The sequence below is a fragment of the Hyaena hyaena genome, unplaced genomic scaffold (genome assembly GCF_003009895.1).
Source record: "Hyaena hyaena isolate Hyena2069 unplaced genomic scaffold, ASM300989v1 scaffold_325, whole genome shotgun sequence".
Classification (NCBI taxonomy): Eukaryota; Metazoa; Chordata; class Mammalia; order Carnivora; family Hyaenidae; genus Hyaena; species Hyaena hyaena.
Window position 1 is genome coordinate 251,416 of NW_024080957.1, and position 25,006 is coordinate 276,421.

General features: G+C 37.3%; 1 protein-coding gene across 1 annotated transcript in view; it reads left to right on the plus strand.

Annotated features, from left to right (window-relative positions):
- The first annotated feature begins 3,361 nt into the window (after positions 1–3,361).
- Positions 3,362–25,006, plus strand: part of PGAP1 (post-GPI attachment to proteins inositol deacylase 1) — a 75,350-nt gene continuing 53,705 nt past the window's right edge. Inside the window, exons 1-3 of the mRNA XM_039248954.1 lie at positions 3,362–3,508; positions 9,441–9,594; positions 15,684–15,859. Of these exons, the coding sequence (XP_039104885.1) occupies positions 3,362–3,508; positions 9,441–9,594; positions 15,684–15,859 (477 nt within the window). The remainder of the gene's footprint in view (positions 3,509–9,440; positions 9,595–15,683; positions 15,860–25,006) is intronic.

Here is a 25,006-nt window from a genome sequence, read left to right on the forward strand (position 1 = left end):
CTCATGAGAGAAGCATGGATAGCATCATGAGAGATATATATGGGAGAAATAACAGTGAGGTATTCTAGATAACATATAAATGATCTTTAGTTTAGAATGAAGATGTTCAAAATATTTTAAGAGAGATTTTAAAAAAATTTCAATGGTTGATTTTTATTTATTTGAGAGAGCGAGCAGGAGAAGGGCAAAGAGAGAGGGAGACAGAATCCTAAGCACGCTCCACATCATCAGCACAGAGCCCTATGTGGGTCTCAAACCCACAAACCATGAGATCATGACCTGAGCTGAAATCAAGAATGGGACACTTAACAGACTGAGCCATACAGGGGCTCAAAAGAGATTTTTAAAATACCAATGAACTCCATAAGGTAAGGGTAGGATGTTATGAGAGAAAAAGGACAGATGCATTTGAATAAAAAAGAGAAACATGGTCATTGAAATAGGACACTTCACAGCATATTGGATAAATAATAAACATTTAAGACCATGAATTGGGTGAACTAGATTACATGGGATACAGACTGAGAGGCTAAATGAGTAGAAGAAAACCCAATGGAAAACGGTGTTAAGACAACAGAGGACAATGTTTTAAGAAAGTGGCAGAAAGATCAAGTTTGACTGAAAAGTGTCATTTGGATTTGGTGATTTGGCCAATGGTTACCTTTGCAAGAGCAGTTTCCTTGGAGTGATACTGGGGGAGTCAAAATTATAGCGTGTTGAGGCATGGATGGGAGGTGAGGAATTGGAGATAAGTATTGGCACACCTTTAGGAACCTTGACTGAAATAAGAAGGCAAGAGCTACAGGTGATAGTTGCAGCCATTATTCTCTTTTGAAATGAATAAGATTTAAGCATATTAATATGCAGGTGATTGACAGAGACTTTAACTTGATAGAACTAATTTCCCAAAGAGAAAGGAGGAGCGGATGGAGCTAAAACACAACTAAAGGGATTTGCTATTGATGTCCTCTAAGGAGCAGTAAAGTACCATAATAACGCTTACTTCATGCCAGGTATTGTTACAAGCATTTTAGACATATTAACTGAACTAGATGGAGATGATGAACTTGAGAATGAAAAATGAATGTTTATCTGAAAATGAAAATAATCTTTATGAATATGAAGATGAAATGTGTACTAATAATCTCTAAGAGAAGGAAGAAGTGATGGTGAAGGGAGCTTAAAAAGTGATGGTTTGATGAATAGGAGAGGAAGTTGAGCAGAAACATGAAAGTATTTTTGAATAGTATTTCAAATGATTGTGTCATTTTTCTCCTGTAGTGCTCAGGTATACTAGTGTCAGAACTCAGAGACGGACCATAATGACCCATGGTTAGAAGTCTGTGAGCAGTCTAGGGTGGCGAGACAGAGTTCAGGACGTTGACAGCACTGGCAGAGGTGGTTAATTGAGGCTCACTGGGGTTACGTGAGATATGAAAGGAAGTGAACCCAGGAGGGGGATGATGATGGATAGGAAAAAAGAAAGTAAAAAAGTTGAAACAGAATGATTACAAACATAAAAAGTCCATTGACTCTCTGTCCGACTCCTTTCTGAGGCAGCAGGTTGCCACCACTCATGAAGGCCACCAGAAGAGTAAGCTCTGTCATCTTCCCATGTAGCAGTATAGTCCACTTACCAGCATCACCTAGGAGCTTCTTAGAAACGCAGAATATTGAGGCATCTGGAAGGCTCAGTTGGTTAAGTGTTTGACTTCAGCTCAGGTCATCATCTCAGAGAGTTTGAGTCCCGCATCAGGCTCTGAGCTTTTTTAGCTCAGGGTCCTCTGTCTCCCTGTCTCTGGCCCTCCCTCACTCACTCCAGATTTCAAAAGTAAAAGTAAAAAGAAAAAAAAAAAAGTAGAATCTTAAACCCCACTCCAGGATTACTGAATCAGAATCTCCCAGTGATTCATATCATTAAATTTAAGAGGCACTGGGGTAGAAAGAGTGTAGATTCCCCCTTGATGTATATGTGCCCGTCAGGATACGCTAGGAAAAACAAGGGGCAGGTATTCTGTGATGCTCTTGAGCTCCCAGGCTCACTGTATTTATTACCTATTTTGTGTATAACTTAAATTGTTTTCCAAATGATTTGTCATCCTGTACACTAACGCCTCCCTAATTCCATCCCATAAATCTGAAGGAAGTGAAATGAAATTTAGTGTCAAAATTAATTCTTGGGGAAAATGCGCGCGCGCGCGCGCACACACACAAAGTGTGTGCATCTGCTGTTGGGTCAGCTTTAAAGAGTGATACTGTGTCTTCTCATAACATTCCAGTGTTCTGAAGCCGCTATTGATGACTATGAATGGTTTTTGAACTGCTTTTTACCCCCTTCCTTGTGCAAAACCAAACCGAATTTCTTCCAAATGAAGGAAGTCACTTGAGAGTCTGAGTGAAAGCTGGAGCGAAATTGTCTCCTCGCATTAATGTGGAACCAATTTCCGAAGAGGTGAAGCTTCTGGGGAGCCAGACAGGACAGCGTCAAACTGGTCTCGCTGGTAACTGTTGGTTGGAAGCTGAGTCAGCGTTAATGGACATTTTAATATCGTTTTCTAAAGACTAGCAATGCTTTTTGTGATTCAGGCTTTCATCTTACACCGAGAACTTAATCTTGACGATCTTGTTGGTGATTTTTTACGTGCTGGCTCTTTTAAGTGCCGTTACCTACTGGGCCAAAGTCTTCGGTCAAAGAGGAGGAAAAAACCGTTTGTTTCCCCCCACCCCCCACCCCGCCCTCCTGCCCTTCTCAAGCCACAAGCTAACTGGTCCTGAGAGCTGTGAACGTGCTCTAGCAACACGGGGAGAACCGAAATTGCGGAGGCCTGAGGCATTTCAAAAGCGAACGCGGTTTTCAAACTGCGCAGTGGAGAGGTTTGCGAAGAGACAGCTGATGGCGCCCTCACCCCGCCGGGCAGCTGCCCACCAGTAAGCGCCTCTCCCTGTCCGTGTTAACTCGCCACACACCCACCCCAGCCCTTCCCCCTCCTCGCCTCTGAGGTTCCTGCGCCCTCCTCTTCATTCCCTCAGCCAGCCTCTCATAGCCTTTCCCGCCCCCTTCCTCCCTCTCCTCGTTCCCTCCCTTTTCTCCCCTCGGCCTCTCGCCCAGCCCACCCCGCTTTCATCCCTTCTTTTTTCCCCCCCGATTCGCGCTCGGCGAAGCAAACACCGCCTTCTCCACCAGAAGCCAGGCGGGAGGCGCAGCAGGCCGACTGCGCGCAGGCGCACTGCGCGGCGGGCGCGCGGTCGGGCTGGGCGTCCGCGCAGGCGCTCGCTGCCCGGGCTTCGCTCGGACGCTGGCGGCCAGGCGTTCTCCGTCTCCCTCAGTCAGCGCTTGCGGCCGCGCGCAGGCGGCGGCACCATGTTTATTCCGTCAGTCAATTTCTGGAACCTGGCGTTTTATGCCCTTATGGTCTTCATGGCGACCCTGGGGCTGTGGGACGTCTTCTTCGGCTTCGAGGAGAACAAGTGCAGTATGAGCTATATGTTTGAGTACCCGGAGTATCAGGTGAGGTTCGGCTGTCTCCTCACCTGGGCGCTCTGAGACCCGGGCCCCTCCGGTGGGTTTCTCCTCCTTGGTTCTCCGCGCCTCTGTGGCACCCTTATCCCAACATCGTCTGTTTTGTCTTTTTTTTTTTTTTTTTTTACCTCCCAGAAGATTCTGCAGACCACCCGCCCTCCTTGCTCACCTCACCTAACCTTTGTGTCCTCTTTTTATTTTTTTTTTTAAGATTTTTATTTTTTAGTAATCTCTACACCCGATATGAGTCTGGAGCTTATTACCCCAACATCAAGAGTCCCATGCTCCTCCCACGAGCCAGCCGGGCACCCCGCCTTTGTGCTGTCTCTTAACAGTGGGGTGTTAGGTAGACGGTTCCTCCGGCATCCTCCCTTCCCCCCTTACCCCCATAGTTGCTTCCCTGTCTCCCGCCCCCTTCGCCGTCCCACATCCCGGGCCAGGTTTTGACGGCTCGGGCCCACCCTGCTTCAGAGACGCCAACTCAGCGCCTCTCCGGAGCTCCACCCAAACCCCGTTTTCCCTGGCGTTCCTGCCTTAACAGGTGCCCTGGACCCGCCTTGGCTATCCCCGCACCGAAATCCTTCCCATCCCGCGCAGTGATTTGCACGTCAGTTTTGGCTTTCTGGAAAGGGCACTGAGCTTCTACAGAGTGTGTTTTGGCTAGATCCCTAGACTGCCTTTGAGACTCCAGGGTTTCACCTCTGTGTGCAAGGCCGACCTGAGGAGTCCTTAAAGGGAGAACTGTGGAGGCTCCGCCCTGCAAAGTTTTGCGGAGCCTCGGGTTCTGTCGGTGACTGCATGCGTGTGCACGCATGCCTGTGTTTATGCTTGTCGCCTCTTAGCAGTTGTACACAAAATCTGTTTCATAGTGTTGTTCTTGTTTTCTCGCTGTCTTTGCCATTTAAGAGAAACCCGGCCCTTCTGTCTCGAGAGCGCGCGCGCCGTCCCCCATCTCTTCCGTTCCAGTTTGAGCATTTTCCATCACAACTGCTTCATCGGTTGAGCTTGGGAGAATCTGGAATTTCATTCAGGACCAGCTGTGGTGACACATTACACAACTGTCCAAAAAAATTTCTCCCGAATGATTCTTTTATTTGTAAACGCATCTCCTAATTATGGAATGCCTATCATAATGGTAACAACCCATCATAGAAAGTATATGGGCTATAATACATTACTGATAAAACGCATTCTTAGAATAGCTTTAAAACCATAGCAGATTTTTTTTTAAGGTGAAGAATGCGGATCGTGATCGCCCCTGTGTACAGGTCATTATGGAGTAGCATATGATTTGATTAATGTTGCTATTATTTAGATTGTAGACCTAGGTAAGGTTTAAATTGTTGAAGAACATCTTTTCCCATGGGCAAAATTCTAGTTTAGATTTCATTTGCTTTGAGATCCTTATCTTGTTTTGCATCAGTGCTTATAAAGGAGTGGAAGAACTTGATATCAGATGCTATTGAAGGAGGCTATTTTAACGTGTTACTGTTGTCTCAGTTTCTAAGCACATATGTTGGTTTTAAGTTTATTATTTTTTATTAATTTTATTAAGTTTATTAGAGGTTTTAAGTTTATTAGAGGCTATACCTAGTTAAATACGTTGGCTTTTAAGGTTTTTTTTTAAACGGAAAATAGAGCCCTTATAATCTAATTTTTCTATGGTTTAATTGAGAAACTCAGTAGATTGAAGTAGGTCACTTTAGTTTTGTACTTCATTGAAGAGTTTGTTTAAAACAAAATTATCTGTAACAATATAGAACTAATTCCCATTTATTTTGAGATTGCCAACAATAATTGAGGCTCTTTTAATATCTACAGTAGTGGAAATCACTTAGTGTTGGGAACAAAGCATATGGACCTCACAGATGCATTTCTTGCCTCATAAAATTAACTAGAAGACAGAAAATTAGCTAATGCAAAGGAGCTGTTTGGCTGTTTTTTGTTGTTGAGTAGTCTAGTTATTTTGATTCAAATTCCCTTTTTGTGGTTTTACTCTTCTGTTGCTGTTAATAATTTGCCAGTACAGTAATAATTACAGTGGCAGGAGTTTCTGATTCACATTTTAGGTAAATATTTATTTTTATGATGTAGAAAGAGGCTGTGTTAATTCACTACGGTATTTATATTTGATTCTTAGATCTTCTGTTGTGCACATCAGGTCATGTTATTTTAGAAATACAGTTTAGAGCCTGTCTATAGAAATGAATCATTTTGAATATGGTAAGATTTCTGGATAACTGAGATCATCTATTAAGAACCAGTGGTTTTTAATGAATAAAAGTATTCTAAATACATATATATGTATTGTTTGCTTTTAGTTCTGTTTTATAATAAGCTTTCTAATTGTTCACAGATTGATACCTGCATATGAAATGACATACTTGTTGCCTTTTCATCTTCTTGAGTCCTTTCTTCTTTTTTATCATTAATTTGCATTAATTTGCACTTTCGTTAGCTCAATTTTAGAAGAAATGGAAGATAGTTGAAACACACACTATTTTATTCTTCATTTTAAAAATAAAAGGCCGGATAGGAATTTGAAGCTATTTGTAAAACTGAAGTTTTGAATTTAAAATTGAGTATTCATTTTCTACCTTTGGTTTTCCTAGATTCACTTATTCAGAGTTAACTGAACATCTCAGAAACCTACCAGGCAAATACACATTATCCCTTAAAGCTTCTTGCTTTATCATGATGGCAAGGTACAGTTTTTATTTGTTAGCAAACAGTTTTAGGCAAATTGTAGAATTCAAGAAGAAACATCTGTGTTGTTTTTCTCCCATACAGTAATTTATTTGGCTGTCTTCAGATAAGAGACCTAACAGTTGCTATGTGAAGAAAATGTTGATATTAGAAAATGCAGATCATAGCATTTTGTTATTGAAGTGTGACATTTGTTTAGCAGATAATTTATTGAATAACTACTCTGTGTTAGGTATATTCTAGATACAGGGTATGGGTAAGTCGGAATTAGAGATGAATCAGACTTTGCCTTTATGTCTTTATAATTTTTATGGCTTTATAATACAGTGGAGGAGACGGGAATGTAATGGATAGTTAAAATGTGCTAAATATTGTAATTTCACTATGAGTGCATATGAGGTTCTTTACAAAAGAAAGCGTCCGAGTTCATCTTCAGTAGTCAAAGTCTGTAGACAAGTTGTAGTGAATTAGACTATTAGACTATAAATACATAGTTCATGAATTGCAGAAACAAGAAAATTGCAGTAATAAAGAATAATATTTGTGAAGGTGGGACGGCACCAGGACACATTGTATAAACTATATATATATATATATATATATATATATATATATAAACTGCTAACATTGGTTGCTTTCTGGGTGCAAACTAGATGGCTAAAGGACTAGTGGTAGAAGAAGGCCCTTTCAACGTATATCCTATTGACTCTTGAATTTTGAAGCATATTAAAAATAAATTTTAAAATATGGCATGTGTAAGTTATAAGAAAGATAAGAGCCAAATATTAGAGGACCTCTGTTGTAGGCCTTTATAAATGCAGTCAGGAAACACAGGTGTATGCTTTAACAGGGTATTTCTTGACATCACTATGAACTATGGATTGTAGCAGGGAGGTTATGACAGGAAGAAAGACCAATGAGTCTGAAAGATTCAATTGTCCCTTGGTGTTTTTATTAAACTGAAGTCCTTAGGGGTAGGATAAGTAAAGGGCTGAGAGCTCTTTGTAAGATCTTTTAAACTGCTTTCATTTTGATCAAATCTCTTTTTTTTTTGTTAAATATGGAGCTCAAATTCGAATTTGCCAGTTTTAATTTACAAGTAAAAGATATATGTCATAGAAAAAAGATATTTGTTTCTTGAATCGGTATTTTTCTAGCACTTGGGACTTACTAGAATTTTTGGCTTTTGAAGGGGTTTGAGGTTAGAGATTATAAAGACCTGTACTAAGGCAGCATCAAGAGAGGATGGACAGCAGGGGCAGTATTGTGGACATATTATTTAAGTATAAAGGTAATTGATTTTGATTAAAGGTCTGTTTTGGGAAGGGGTGCTCATTTAAAATAATACATGCAAAATAATTTAAGTATATATGGAACTCTTGTCACTATAAAAGTTTTCTTTTAAATCCCTTGACCCTCATCTTTTTCTTCATCAACATCCTTTTCATAGGCCTATACCTTTTCTGCCTTCAATTTGGTCAGAATCCTTCTTGTCTCTTCCTGCCACTCCCACTTGAACTGGAAATGCAGTTTTGTCATTTGCCTACAACTACCACTTTTTTGTGGTTCTACCTATTTTTTCCATCTTTATACATTATTCTACTTCATCTGGTATGCATTCATATTTTTTAATATGTAGGCTTTCTCACTACAGAATTGGTTTCATAATAGCATATTATGTAATATATTAAATATATTCTTTTGCTTGTTTTTCAGTCTCCAGAGAATTAAATATGTCTTTTTCAATATATTCATGGTTTCTTACTCTTCTGAGTTAAATTTTCAACTACCTCAAAACTTTGTTTAGCTAATGTACTAAAAAGAATGATCTAACATTCATGTAATGTTATATCAAAAGATGTACTAAATTGGGAGAAGTTTAGATTAACATTTCCTGCTTTCTCACATTTCCTTTTTGCTTAGTGTGTACTTAAAACATGGCATCATTTTCATTTTTGATTATATATTGCGGATAGTCAATATTGGGACTAATTTGAGTTGAAGCCCACATACATATATAAAGTGAATTGCAGGATTGGTATTTCTGAATTTTGAATATTGGAGGAGATAAAATTGCTAATATCTTAAGCAATAAGTGCATAGTCTCTAAAGATGTTTTCAGGTGTTATTAGCACAGATTGCTTGTGGTAATATTTTTAAAAGAATGTTCAGGAATGTGCATGAATGATCAGAATTCTGCTTTGTAGAACAGTGAGGCTTTTCAGTGTCATTACCATTTATAGGCTTTAAAATTCATTCAGTAATTAAATTTTTATCAAGCACATATACAGCACTGCTAGATCATTAAATCTGTTGATGTCTACTTAAAGTCTTCTCAATGTAACTGGCTTCCTTTTTAATGGTTTCTATACTCAAAAAAAGGGCAGAAGAAGGGCAAATACTTTACCATCACTTTTATAGATGCTTACATTTTGGGTATGACATTAAGACCGTAACCTCTCTTTTGTTGAAAAAAAATTTATGTGAATTACTGGCTCATTTGTTATCAAAGTGAATTGCAGAGTAATTTAAGGCTTGCTGACAGGCCATACACCTAGTCCACGAAAACTGAAATAGATGCTAACTCATTGGAATGTTTATGGTGAGAAGAGTGTACATGTCTTGACCAAGAAATGGCTGTAAAGTTCAGATTAATTTGTTAAGCACATTGCAGGTCAAAGCATATTAAGTTGAGAGGTGAGAAAGCTGCATTATAAAACAAGCTTACTTTCTCATATAACATCTGGAATATAGAGTTGGGCCTGAATAAAAGCAGAGACATTACAAAACAGTTTAAAATAGCAAAAAATAATTGATTTGATAATTGAAAGCCTTTATCATTTCTGAGTATAATTGATACTGATACTATATTACATGTTTTTCCAATCATGTTAACATGTAACTTGCTGACATACCTCAGTGTTTTTCTTTAATAAGTGGCTATTTTGAGTAATTTGTATTCATTAGAATTTCAGGTAGTTCCATTTTATGCGTTCCTGAAGACTGCATGTTCAAAACTCACATAATTCAAGACTAATTCTATATATGAATAAGCTAAAAGTAAAATGTGTTTGGGTCAAGTGCAGTTTTATCATTAGTAGTATTTTTATGCTACACTGTTTCAAATGTGTGTAATATAGAAATGGCACAATAGGCTGAATTGTATTAATAAAACTGATTAAAGTAAAATAGCTTTTTTTTCTTTTTGCTGTAGAAAATAGAACTTCCAAGGAAACTGGCAAAACGCTATCCTGCATATGAATTATATCTTTATGGAGAAGGATCCTATGCTGAAGAACACAAAATTCTCCCTTTGACGGGTATTCCAGTTCTCTTTCTTCCTGGTAATGCTGGAAGTTACAAGCAAGGTAAGTCTTGGAAGTAAATTTTGAAAGCTATAAAATTAAATTGAAGAATTTATCAGATAACATACTCTGTGTTAAGTACTGTGCTAGGATATTGGGAGACACAAATATGTGACATTTTGTTTGAGAGAAAAAGATGTGAGTACAAAGAATAGTTGAAGACCACTTAGAAAAGAATAAGAAGGAGAAAAAACAGGATGGAGTGTGTAGGACAAATAGATGAAACAGGGATTCAGGAATCAGCAGAAGAAAGGTTTATGTTGGAAATGGAAGGTACAGAAAACAACCTAAAACACTAATTAGAGAAGTTAATCAGTGTATGTTATGCTAAATGAGAGAAGGGTTTCTTTTTTCCTTTGGAGCTATTTAAATTAGATCCAGAAGTACTGATGGGAACACAAAAAAGTTATGGTAGGGAAGTTATATGTATAGATTCCAAACTGAATATTGGCCTGGAGATAATAGCAGTTATTTCTGGCTTAACAATCAAGTACCTTGGAAGTAATTTCAGTTAAGATGTGCTCTTTTGGTTATTAACTGGCATATTTTTGAATATAATAAGAATAGAATTATTTTAACTTCAAGTGAAATTACTTATATGTCATGTATTTCTCTGACAAATATTTGTGTTTTAGATGTTAGGGATCCCAAACAGACCAAGATAAAAATCTCTCCCCTCATTAAATTTACATTCTTGTTGGAAACACAGACATCAAACAAATATGTCAATAATGTTAGAAGTTAGAAAGAAAAATAAAACAAAATGAGGGATGGAAGATAAATAGGGTCAGTAGGTGGCTAGTTTAGTTGAAATGAGCAGGAAAGGCCAGTATGAGGAGGTGACATATGAGCAGAGGCTTGCATGTAGCAAGAGACTGAGGTATGTGACTATTTGGGAAAAGACCCTGAGGCAGGAACATGCTTGGTACATTCGAGGCCACTGAACCTAGAGACAATGACAAGAAATGAGGATGGAAAAGTAGCCACAGGCTGTATCCTATAAGCTGTGGAAAAGACTTTTTTGATCTAAGTGTAATGGGAAATTTTGATCTAAGTGTAAAGGGGAAACTTTTAGAGGGCTTTGGGCAGGAAATGATGTATTCTGATCATTTTGTTGTTAATTATTTGAAATATAACACACATATAGAGAAATGTGTAGAATATAATCAGTTAAAAGTTATTATAAAGTAAATACCCATAGAACCAAAACCTAAGTCAGGAAGGAGAAGATTGCCAATACTGTGGAAGTCCCCTCTATGTGCCTTCCTGATAAAACTTTCTCCTCTCTTTCTAGATGTAACCACAGTCCTAACTAAGCTAGTAATTTTCTTGACTTTATTGTTTTAGTATCTGAATATGCATCTCTAATACAATCCACTTATTTGGGGTTATTATTAAATATTGTCATAAACATAATCATTCAGTGTGTATTCTTTTGTGTCTGGCTTCTTCCGCTCAGTATTTTAAAAAGACACTCAAGTTGTTGTATGAGCTGCAATTCATTCATTTTTCTCACTCTGTATTGTTTTATTGAATGACTATACTATAGTTTAAATATCCTGTCTTTGAACACTTGTGTTGTTTACATTTATTGGCACTTATAAGTAATGAACATTTTTCTTACTTTGGATCACATAAACCCATGTTTCTTTCTGTAAGATGTATACCATAATGTAATTCTGTGTCACAGATTATATGTATCCTTTTATTTTTACTAGTTGTGCTAACATACTCCCAGAAAAAAACACATTATACTTCCCTTTGCTCCACATCATTGACAACATTGGAATTGTCAGATTTTTAAATTTTAAACCATCCGGTAGGTGTGTTTTATTTTTAAAAGATGATTACTCTGGCTTTGCTGTGTAGAGAATATGCTATAAAGGGGTGAGAGTGGAAGAAGGAAAGATAACAAGCATCATTAATCATGAGGGAAATGCAAATCAAAACCACAATGGTAGATAACATTTCATACCCACTAGGGTAGCTATAATCTAAATGATAGATAATACCAAATGTTGAGGATGTGAAGAAATTGAAACCCTCATATGTTGCTAGTGGGGCTGTAAAATGGTAGAGCCACTTTGGAAAAACAATTTGGTGGTTCCTTGGAATACAAAACATAGAGTTTTATGCCTAGCAATTTCGTGATAGGTATTTACTGAAGAAAAATGAAAACATACATTCACACAAATTTGTTTACAAATTTTCATAGCAATGCAATTTGGAATAGCTAAAATGTAGAAACAGCCCAAATATCCATCAGCTAATGAATGGATGGATGAATAAAATATATCCATATAATGGAATATTATTGAGCAATAAAAATGAAAAAAAATTACAGGCCAATAACCTTGATGAGCATAGATGCAGAAATCTTTAGCAGAGTATTAGCAAATCAAATCCAACAATACATAATCAAGTGAGATTTATTCCAGAGATGCAAGAAAGGTTCAGCATCCACAAATCAGTCAACATATACAGTTCCATTAATGAAAGGTAAAAATAATATGATCATCATAATATGATGCAGCAAAAGCATTTCACAAAATTCGGTATTCGTTTATGATAAAAACTCAACAAAGTAGGTATAGAGGGAATGTACCTCAAAGTAATAAAGATCATATATGACTGTCATATGGCTAACAACATACTCAGTGGTGAAAAGCTGAAAGCTTTTCCTCTAATTTCAGGAACAAGACAAGGATACCCACTTTCGCTACTTTTATTCAACATAGTGTGAGAAGTCCTAGCCACAGAAATAAGGCAAGAAAAATAAAAGCCGTCCATATTGGAAAGAAAGAAGTAAAATTGTTACTATTTGCAGGTGACATATATAGAAAACCCTGAAGACTCCATTAAAAGTTAGAATTAAGAAATGAATTTAGTAAAATGCAAGATACAAAATATACAGAAATCTGGGGCGCCTGGGTGGCTTAGTCGGTTAAGTGGCCAACTTTGGCTTGGATCATAATCTTGTGGTTTGTGAGTTCGAGTCCCGCGTTGGGCTCTGTGTTGATGGCTCAGATTCTGGATCCTGTTTCGGATTCTGTGTCTCCCTCTCTCTGTTTCCCCCCAACTCATGCTATGTCTCTGTCTCTCAAAAATAAGCATTTAAAAAAAAATCAATATACAGAAATCTGTGACGTTTTTGTATACTAATAATGAAATAACAGGAGAAATTAAGGAAACAATCCCATTTACAATGACATTGAACAGAATAAAATACCTAAGAATAAATTTAACAAAGGGACTAAGGACCGAAAGATGTGTACACTGAACTCTACTCTAAACTTTAAGACAGATGAAAGAAATTGAAAACACACAAATAAAGGGAAGGATATTCTATGCTTATGGATTGGAAGCATTAATATTGTTAAAATGTCCATACTACCTAAGTAATCTATAGATTGTGTGCAATACCTATCAAAACTCCAGTGACATACTTCATAGAACTAGAACAAGTAATTCTAAAATTTGTATGGAACTACAGAAGATCCCGAATAGCCAAAGCAATTTTGAGAAAGAAAAAGCCTGAAAATATTGCTCTCCCTGATTGTAAACTGTACTACAGAGCTGTAATAATCAAAACAGTAGTTATTGGTTAAAACAACAACAGCAACAACAACAAAAAAAACCCAGACCCACAGATCACTGTAACAGCATTGAGAGCACAGAAATAAACCCACATATATCTGGACAATTTATCTGTGATAAAAGAGCGAATAACACACAGTAGAAACAGGACATCTCTTCAATAAATGGTGTTGAGAAAACTGGACAGCCATAAGAATGAAACTAGGCCACTCTCTTCCACCATACACAAAAATTAACACAGTGTGGACTAAAGACTTGCATGTAAGATGTGAAACCTTAAAATTCCTAGAATAAAACTGAGGCAATAAGCTCATTGACATCAGTCTAAGCACCATCTTTGTGTATCTCACTCCAAAAACAAGAGAAACAAAAGGAAAAACAAATAAATGGGACTACACCAAACTACAAAGCTTCTGTACAACAAAGGAAACCATTAAAATGAAAAGACAACCTACTCAATGGGAGAAGGTATTTGTAGACCATATATACAATAGGGGGGTAATATCCAAAATAAAGAACTTATTAACTAAACAACATAACAGATAAACAGTTAAATAACAACAGATAAATGGACAGAGGATCTAAGGGGTGCCTGGGTGGCTCTCAGTTCATGGCATTGAGCCCCATGTTGGGCTGTGTACTGACAGCAAGGAGTCTGCTTGAGATTCTCTCTCCCTCTCTCTTTGCCCCTTCCCTGCTTGTTCTCTCTCTCCCTGCTCCCAAGAAATTTAAGCAAAAAATAGGCAGGAGATCTGAGTAGACATTTCTCCAAAGAAGACATACAGGTGGCTAACTGGTACATGAAAAGTTAACCAAATTCCCCCACTCCTGTCAGAATGGCTATCAAAAAATAAATAAATAAAACACAAAATCCAAGACATAACAGGAATGAAATCTTACCATTTGTAATAAAATGGATGAACTTGAGGGTATTATGCTAAGTGAGTGAGTCAGACAGAAAAAGAGAGATACCATATGATTTCACTCAGGTGGAACCAAAAAAATGAATAAACAAAATAAATTCATAGATACAGACAACAGACTAGTGGTTACCAGAGGGGAAGGGGTTTGGGAGTGAGTAAAATGAATGAAGGGAGCCGGCTGTATGTTGACAAATAGTAAATAGGTTTGTAGTGATGATCGCTTTGTAATGTATCCAGATGTTGAATTATAAAACTGTACACCTGAAGTTTGTGTAATAAAAAAGGAATGAATTAACTGATCACATGAATTACATGATACTCTGTGGATAAACCATGAAGACATTATAAGTGAAAGAAGGCAGTCATAAAAAAACACATATGCGATCCCATTTATAGGAATGTCCAGAATAAGCAAATCCATTGAGACAGAAAATAAATTTGTAGTTTCCAGAAATGGAAGGAGAAGAGGAACGAGAAGAGACTACTAATGAGTATAGAGTTTTCTTTTTGGGGTAATTAAAAATGTCTAAATTTAGATTAGAGAAATGATTTTAGAACTCTGTGAATTTACTAAAAGTCATTGAATTATACACTTTACATAATGAGTTGTAAGTATGTGATTATGTATGTTAAAGAAATGGAATGGGACATAGGTATTTTGTTTGCTAAACCATACACTGCAATTTTTAATGCCAGTTAAAGCAGTCGATTCACAAATTCTGTGAAAAGAGTTTACAGAGCAAAACCTAAAACAGTGACGGAAGCAGGTAGCCCAGTGAGGAAACTATTAGAAGTAGCGAAGGCAAGAGATTATGGTGCTTATATTAGAAAGACAGTAATGGAAATGGTGAAAACTGTTGAGTGGGAATATGTTTGGAAAGTCGAGCATGATAGGATTTACTAATGGATTGGATGTCATGTGTAAGAAAAAGAGAAATGAAGCATAGATAACCAAGTGATGACCATATATTTCTGGAATTTTCTCATTCCTAAAGTCCTCAAGCATGACTTACTGGTATAGATAGCAAACATTTCTTACTCTTCAAAGGAGTCTTCCCCTCCCTTTTAGCTGTTGTCCCTGTTGAAGTGGTAGCAGGTAAAGAATGAATGACCTGTTTACTTTTTATTTATTTAATTTAAATTAAGAAAAACATTTAGGGCATTAGACATACAGGGCACAAACAATGGTTTGTTCTTCTAAATTGATTCTGTTGAAGGATGTCACCCTGAAGTAGGTTGTTTATACTTGGAGTGTGGGATAAAGTTATTTGTTAAGAGACTTTGAAACAACTTTTAAAAATTTTGTTTGGGGCACCTGGGTGGCTCAGTCAGCTAAGCATCAGCTAAGCATCCGACTTTGGCTCAGGTCATGATCTCATGGTTCATGGGTTCAAGCCCCGTGTCAGGCTCTGTGCTGACAGCTCAGAGCCTGGAGCCTGCTTCAGATTCTGTGTCTCCCTCTCTTTCTGCTCCTCTCCCATCCACACTATCTTCTGTCTCTCTCAAAAATAAATAAAACATTAAAAAAATTTAAAATTTTGTTTAATGTGCACATTGTATTTTCCTCTGCAGTTCGTTCTGTTGGCTCTATTGCACTTAGAAAAGCAGAAGACATTGACTTCAAATACCACTTTGACTTCTTTAGTGTGAATTTCAATGAAGAACTGGTGGCACTATATGGTGGAAGTCTTCAGAAACAGACCAAGTTTGTACATGAATGCATTAAAACAATTCTCAAACTCTATAAGGTAAGAGATAAGCATGCAGATCAATAGTGATGACCTATTAACATCTTTTTAAAAGATATTCCACATATTTTAAGTCATGTATTTGTTTATATGGAAGTTAAAGATGGCACAAAGGTTTGTTTTTTTGGTGGGAGTCTTATTTTGAGCTCAGTGGTTTTTGAAATTTAAATTGAATTTATAAGAAACCTCTCTTGTGAATTTAGGGGAAAATTTTTTTTAACTTTATAAATCCGAAGTGTATTGAGTTTCCTAAAGATCATTAGTATGGATTTCTGCTTCTAGTTATGAATAACTGGTACTAGGGTAGACCACTTCCATATGTAAGCAACTATAAGGCTAGCCAGAATATTGAAGTGTATGTTTTTAAGTGTTGGCCAACCAAGTAGAAAAGGACCATGATCCCTGAAAGAAGGAAAAAGGTGTAAGGTTAACTTTATGATTGCCCTGATTTTCTGCCGGAAAACATTTCCCAGTACATGGGATAAGTGGGTGGAGATCAGGCAGAGCACATTTATATAATTGAGCTGAAAAAGGCAGAGATTGGAATTTGGGGCTACTGGAGTGGTTAGATTTGTGGGCATGGTATTAGAAAGAAGAGAATCAGGCAGAGATAGAAGCTCTGGAAATTTGCATTTTTCAACTTTGACTGCAGTGTTGAATGTGCACAGGGCAAGAAGCTACAGGGTAATGGCATACCAAGGAGGAAGTGATGGGATGTATCTACCTCAAGTGCAAAGAATAAGGAGCAATGTATATCTTTAGAGAAATTTGAAAGGGTGGTAAAACACTCTAAAAATCATTCTGTGCCAACACTTCTAAACAATGTCAGGGATAAAATACTACTGCCTACTGAAAGGAGGAGGCTACTGCTTTTCTATGATATGCCACAGTGAAACCCCTGACCCCCCAAAAAAATTTACTGGGGGAATTATCACTTGAATTGAAATTCCAGATGACACATGGTGCTAGAAAACAGGAGTTCCAATCAGCTAGAGCATAAAGACCTATTTGAACACTCTGGGGATTCAGCTGAGATCCCAGAAAGGATCATATCTAGGTATAGGACTATTCTAGCTCTAAAGTAAGAGCTATTCTAGAATCTACCTTAATGCTTAAATATAAGCCTCAAAAAACTCAAGGGTAAGAAGTTAAGTAAGGTAAGTATGTATAACAAGAGAACAGATGAGGAATCTCAACAAAGACATGGAAATTATTAAAAAAGAACAAAAAGAGAAATACAGAACTGAAAAAATACATATCAGAAATGAAAATTCAGTGCATAAGCTTTAAGCCTGTTGAATCTACAGAATCTACAGAATAAGAGATCATTTAATTTGAAGATATGATAATAGAAACAATCCCAAAATGAAGTGCCGGACAAAAGAATGAAAAGGAAAGAGCCTCAGGAACCTATGGGACAATACTAAACAGTCTAACATTGATATAATTGGAACTCTAGAAGAAGAGAAAGGAATTGGAGAGGAAAAAATATTTAAAGAACTAATGGTCCCCAGTGGGTCAATTTTAATTCAGAATTTTGAACCCACAGGTCCAAGAAGGTCAGTGAATGTCAAGCAGGAGAAACAAAAACCACACTTATGTATATCATTGTCAAATTGTTGAAAACCGAAGTAAAGAGAAAAATCTTAAAAGCAGCCAAATGAAAAAGAACCTTTACCTAACTTACAGGGTAAACAATAAAAATTACCACTGCTTTTACATCAGAAATAACAAAAGCCAAAAACAACAGGATAACATTTTAAAGATCTTGGAAATGAGGTTAAGAAGGGTACTCTCAACCTAAAATTGCATACCCAACAAAAATATCCTTCAAAAGTGAGGGCAAAGTAAAGATATTTTCAGTTACAGAAACTGGCAGTTTGTCATTGGTAGACAAAGGGAAATTAAAGATTAGCATTGGATGAATAGTAAAATAATAGTTGCTGCAGACAAGATGAATGCTAATTAGTGGATGAAAGTTTGAGGAGAAAAAGGATATTTACATGATTTAAAAGTATCTTTTTCTGAAATATTAACTACAAAGGAAAGAATAACTTTACAGTGAAGAAACCTGGCAGAAATTATTTTAACCAAAATTAATATCACCAGTAATAAGACATATTGATATAAACCTCCTTGACGTGATGCATTGAGAAGGATTCAGTATAATTTCTGTGGCATTATTGTCAATCTCCTGTTAATACTGAGAAAACATCAGAAAAACCCAAATTGAGAGTCACACTACAAAATACCAGTACTCTATCAAGAACATAAAAAACAAACACTGAAGAACTGTCACAGGTTAGAGGAAACTAAGGAGAAATAATGATAAATGCGAGGTAGGATGCTGGATGGAATCCTGAAATAGAAAAAAGTACATTTGTGAGAAAATGGATGAAATTTATATTAGGTCTGCAGCTTAGTCAATACTGTTGAACCAGTGTTAAAATGTTAATTTTTTAAACTTTATTTATTGTGAGGGAGAGAAAGCATGCACAGCAGGGAAGGGGCAGAGAAAAGAGAGACAATCTCAAGCAGCTCCACACCATCAGTGCAGAGCCTGATGAACTGTGAGATCAAGACCTCAGCTGAAATCAAGAGTCAGATGCTTACCTGACTGAGCCACCAGGCACCCTACCAACGTTAATTTCTTTGTTTTGATACTGTCATATAGTCAGGTAAATGTTACTAGTAAGTGAGGTTGGATGAGAGGTATAGGAGAAAACTGTGCTATTTTTGCAACTTTAATTCGTTCAAAATAAAAAGATTAACAATTTGTTTACAGAAAAAACCCCCAGAGTATGAGGTTTATAAGTTACTTAGAAGGAAAATATATGATAATGGTGAAAAGGATGGGGAAAGGAATGTATAGAATTATTCCTCTGCATTAAGTATGTGATATAATTAATATTAATTCAGAGTAGACTGATAAGGTTGCATATTGTAATTTCTAAAATACCAGCAACAAAAAGGAGATACAGCAAAAGAGTAAATGGAGAAGAAATAGAAGGAAAGAAGAAAGAAACAAGCTGGGACAAATAGGAAACAAATGGCAAAAATGATGGAGTTAAACCCAACTCTATTAATAATTACATAAGTATAGATGGATTAAACACTCCAGTTAAAAGGAAAACATTGTCAGACTGCATAAGAAAGGCAAGAACGACCCAATTGTATGCTAACGTAGCTACTAGAAAGTAAAAGCCACTTTAAATCTAAAGATCCTGATAAATTACTTTAAAAAGAATGGGAAAAATATGCATACACACAGACCTTGAGAAAGCTGGCATGGCTATCTTAATATCAATTAAATAGATTTTCATTTACATGATAAGTATTTCTCCATCCCCTCACTTAAAATCTGCAGATGTCTTTAGGTCTAAAATGAGTCTCTTGTTAAGCAGCATATAGATGGGTCTTAGGATTTTATCCATTCTGACACCCTATGTATTTTGATTGAAATGTTCAGTCCACTTACATTCAGAGTAATTATTGTATATTTATTTATTTAAGTGCCATTTTATTACTTGTTGCTTCTGGAGGTTTTCTCTGTTGCTTCTTTAGTCTTTGTCACCTTTGGCCTTTCCTTCCCACTCAGAGTCTCCTTTACTATTTCTTGCAAGGTTGGCTTAGTGGTCATGAACTGCTTTAGTTTTTATTTGTCTGGGCAATTCTCTGTCTCTCCTTCTGTTGTGAATGATAGCCCTGCTGGATAGAGTATTCTTGGCTACAGATTTTTCCTATTCAGCACATTGAATAAATTATACCACTCCCGTCTGGCCTGCCAAGTTTCTGTGGAGAGATGGACAGCTAGCTTTATGGGTTTTCCCTTGTAAAGTTAGGGACTTCTTTTGTCTTGCTGCTTTTAGGATTTTGTCTTTATCACTGTTTTGCAAATTTAACTACAGTGTCTTGCTGTTGGCCTGCTTTTGTTGATTTTGATAGGAGGTCCCTGTGCCTCTTGGATTTGGATGTGTGTTTCCTTCCCCAGATTAGGGAAGTTTTCAGCTATTATTTCCTCAAACACACCTCACTTTTCTCTCTCTCTCTTTCTTCTGGGATTCCTGTGATACAAATGTTACTACATTTATTGGAGTCCTGGAGTTCCATAAGTCTATTCTTGTGACCCATAATTCTTTCTAACTTTTGTTCAGCTTAATTTTTTCCATTATTCTATCTTCCATAAAACTTATTCATTCTTCTGTTTCTTCTATTCTTGTGGATTAGTATTATCCAGTCTGTTTCAAATCTCAGTTACTGGATTTTTCATTTCTGACTGATTGGTTTTTTTAATTCTTTTATTTCAGCAGCCACGGTCACTCTGATGTTTTCTATGCTTTTCTCAAGCCCAGCAGATATCCCTATGATCATTACTTTAAGTTCTCCGTTAGGCATACTACTTATATGTGTTTTGATTAGATTTCTGGCCCTGCGACCTTTTCTTGTTCTTTCCTTTGGGATGATTCCCTATATCTTGGCATTTTAACTCTTTGTCGTCTTCTCTGTTAGAAAAGCCTGTTGTCTTTCCTGCTCCCAAGAGTAATAGCTTTATGAAGAGGTCATATAGTGCCCAGGGCCTGATGCTTCAGGGAGTGTCTCTGATGTGTGCTGCCTGCATACTGCTGCTGTGTTTTGGCTACTCTATTCTTCAGGCCAGTGGTCTACAGAGGCTCTCCTTGCTTACAGTGGGCAGTGTTTGGACCTTGGCTAGAGTGTGGTAAGTTTTAACTAGGTGTGCTCTGGTCTATTTATTGAATCAGACCTGATATTACTTCCACGAATACCGAAGCTTTGCAGAACTCTCTGGTTGATTGACCTGGTATGTGTGGGGGTATCTGCTGATCTTTGGGAGAAGGGATCCACTCTGCTGGTACTGGGCAGATGGGCAGGTGTTGATGTAAGCAGGTTAGGCAGCCAGTGTAGGTGCTGTGCTGTTTACTGCAGGTGGTTCTGCCCTTATGCTGAGTTGGGGCAGGGAGAGGAAAATGGTACCAGCCAGCTCCTTTGTCCCCTGAGACCCCTCCCCAGGTAAGCACTCCCAGAAGGATGAACAATTTCCCTTTGTTTGTCCCAGTAATTTTTCAGATCTGTTTTCAGGCTGTCTGCCTTGAGTTGCTTGCCTGCCTAGACAAGCACAGTGCACTTTGGGCTCTATCCTTGCCGAGGCTGCTGACTTTTAAAACATCAAACTTCAGGGAGAGCTGTGGCAGGGGCCTACACTGATCTTTTGAGGTAGGGTTTCACTGTGCTGGGATAGATGCAGGTTTGACCTAGAGGGCAGTTGTGCCAGAGCACAGTAATATGGTATTAGGAGCAAAACAGGCTAAAAGCCAGTGTCCGATTTAGCTGTCCTTAGCAGGTGTCTCTGTGCCTACGCTGAGGGGCAGGGGAAAGAAATGGCGTCTGCCAGCTGTTTTGTCCCTGGAGAGGCATCTCTCTGAATGCTGCTTCTCACAGATGCACTCCTAGAGGAGTGAACAGTTTCTCCCCATGTGCCTCAGGTGATATGTAGATCGTGCCTTCCATCCTGGGGTGGTTTGCCTTCTTTTCAGGAGTGTGGCAGTGCTCTCAGGGGTCTCTCCCAGCCAAGCCTGCTGACCTTTAAAACTCCTGTCTTTGAGCCCTGCTATTGCAAAAATGCATGAAAATCAGCCCCTCTCATTTTTCCAGCCAGTGCCTCTAGTGTTCTCTTTGTGTATATCCCTGTGTGCTCCACCCTCTCGGCTTTCTCCAGGACCAGGGCTTCCTTCCCTCTGCAGCACCAGCGATTGCTTTCTCCCTCTAGTTGTGCAGTTTGTTCTGTTCGGAATGATTCAGTAGTTATCTAATTGTATTCGAGGGACAAGACAAGCTTAGGGTCCACCTACTATGCTGTCATCTTAGCTTCCCCACCAACTATGTTCTCTTTAAGTACAAAAGGAACATTTACTAAGAAATTTCATATGTTAGGCTCTGAAGCAAGTCAACATAAATTTCAAAGGATTCAAATCATACAGGGCATATTTTCTGAACATAGCAGAATTAAATTTAAAATTAACAAAAACATATCTGGAAAATCAGCAAATATTTAGAGATTACTTCTAGACAACTCAGGCCAAAAAGAAACTCACAGGTGAAATTTGAAATTTAAACCTAATTAAAGTGAAAACACATCAGAAGTTATAAGATTAAAGTAGTGGTTAGAAGAAATACTGTAGTCTTAAATGCTTATATTAGAACAGAACAATGTTTAAAAATACTGATCCAGGGGCGCCTGGGTGGCTTAGTCGGTTAAGCGTCCGACTTTCGCTTAGGTCATGATCTCACGGTTTGTGGGTTCGAGCCCCGCGTCGGGCTCTGTGCTGACTGCCAGCTCAGAGCCTGGAGCCTGTTTCAGTCTGTGACTCCCTCTCTCTCTGACCCTCCCCTGCTCACGCTGTCTCTCTCTCTCTCCTAGAAATAAATAAAAAACATTAAAAAAAAAAAAATACTGATCCAACCTTTCAACTTAAGCTATAGAAAGAAGAACAAAGTAAAACTCAAAAGAAAGGAAACAATAAAGATGAGAATAGAAGTCAGGGAAACAGAAAATAGACAAACAGTAGAGGGGAAAAAGTTATACCAATGGCTGATTCTTCTAAGAGATCTAAGAATTGATAAACCCTTATCTAAACTGATTAAGAAAAAAAAGAATACAAATTAATAATATTGGGAATGAAAGAAGGGACACTTCTACAGAGCCTACAGATAATAAGAAGCTATTAAGGGATTATTATGAATGACATTATACCAATAAATTTGACAACTCAGTTGAGATTCTCAAATCCCTTGAAACATAAATTACAAAACAGATGCAAGAGAAACAAAATCTCTGACTAGTCCTATATCTTTAATATTTTTAAATTTGTAATTAAAAATCTTACTGCCAAGAAAAAACTCTAGAGCTAAATGACTTCAGTGGTGAAATCCATGACACATTTAAGAAAGAAATAATCCTGTCTTATACACATTCAGAAAATAGAGGAGGAGATAATACTTCAGTTCATTTTAAGAATCCTGCAAACCTTGATTATCAAAATCAGACATTAATATTGTTTGAAAAGAAAATAGAGACTTACTATTCCTCATGAACGTAGATGTAAGATTCTCAACAAAAAATTAAGCTATCAAATCCAGCAATATTTTAAAGTATAATATGACCAGATAGGATTTATCTCAAGAATGCGAAGTTGGTTTAATATTTAAGTGTCAATCAGTGTAATTCATTGTAGAATCATCTCAGTAGATAAAGAAAATCATTTGGTTACATTCAGTACCCACTTATGATTTAAGGAAAAACCACACAATTCAGCGCATTAGAAATAGAACCAAACTTTCTCAACCTGAGGAAGTATTATGCATCACAGGAGAAAACAAGCTATTAGGTTAAGAACTATTTCTGTATCTGATAAAGATATTTATTGGATAAGATAAATAAGATACTGTCACAAAGTTAGATTTTCCATGTTATTCTCAATAAATGCTTTTAATGTTTTATATCAGGTAATTTTTTTCTTTCTACATTTTTCAGCTTTGTGTTGCCATCATTCCTAGTCAGCATTGCACAGAGATCCTAGCTGGTGCATTAAGGTCAGAAAAAGAAATAAAATTAATAAAGATTAAAAGGAAAGAATTAAAACTCTCTATATTTACAAATGATACAAATATACAGACATATTTAAAGGAATTTACAGAGAATTATTAGAATACATGAATGAAGTTAGCAGTTTCCCAGGGGAAATGATCAGTATTCAAAAATCATTGCACAGATGAAAGTTAAATTTTAAAGTGCATTTTTTAGTAATAAAAAGTATAATTCTTATGGATAAATTTAATGAAAGATGTAAAATATCTGTACATTGCAAACTGTAAAACTTGCTGAAAGAAAGGAATCCAAATAAATGAACCAAGTTTAAGGATTAGAAGACCAGGGGCGCCTGGGTGGCTTAGTCGGTTAAGCGTCCGACTTTCGCTTAGGTCATGATCTCACGGTTCGTGGGTTCGAGCCCTGCGTCGGGCTCTGTGCTGACTGCCAGCTCAGAGCCTGGAGCCTGTTTCAATCTGTGACTCCCTCTCTCTCTGACCCTCCTCTGCTCACGTTGTCTCTCTCTCTCTCTCCTAGAAATAAATTAAAAAAAAAAATAGTGATGCCTGGGTCCTGTTCCCAGAGATTCTGATTTCATTGGTTCAAGGTCATTGCCTGGGCATCAACATTTTTTAAAGTTCCTCTGGTAANTCTGTGCTGACTGCCAGCTCAGAGCCTGGGGCCTGTTTCAGTCTGTGACTCCCTCTCTCTCTGACCCTCCCCTGTTCACGCTGTCTCTCTCTCTCTCTCCTAGAAATAAATAAAACATTTAAAAAAAAAAAAAAAAGGATTAGAAGACTTAAAATTAGGAAGTAAATTCTCTCCCAAATTGGCCAGTAGATTTAATGCAGTACAAATGAAAATACCAGCAGATGTTTTTATATAAAAGTTGACAAACTTATGTGGAAATGCAAAGTACCTGATAAAGCCAAACTGTCTTGAAAAAGAACAATGTTGGAGAACTTGCACTGCCTGACTTGAAGACTTAACTATGTACCTATAGTAAAATTCAGGCAATATGATATTCCTGTCTATCTTGAAAATGAAATTTAGACATCATGGTTCCTTGCATTAGCCAACATTTTAAAGTTACTTCAGTAGCAAGTATTTTTAAAACGTAAATCTGTACTGGATATTATAGAAGGAGACAAGCCAAATTAGGCACAGGATCTTTTATGTATTTGATATCTATATCAGATAAGATAAGTATGTTTTTACAGAATGAAATTTATCTCCGTAAATGTCATTCACAATAAATAAGCATATCTTTAATGTGTTATACTTGGTAGTTTTTTCCCTTCTGTATTTTTGTTTTCATATTTTCCCTAATGACTACATACTAAATTTTACAATAAAGCTAATATACTCCCTTTTAAGTTGAAGCTTTTAGAACATAAGATTCCTGTTACAACCAGGTACTATAGGAGTTCGAGACAACTGAATTTTGTTGAATGGATAGAATTTGAGTGTGGGAGGGGCGCCTGGGTGGCTTAGTCGGTTAAGCGTCTGACTTTTCGCTTAGGTCATGATCTCGCGGTTCGTGG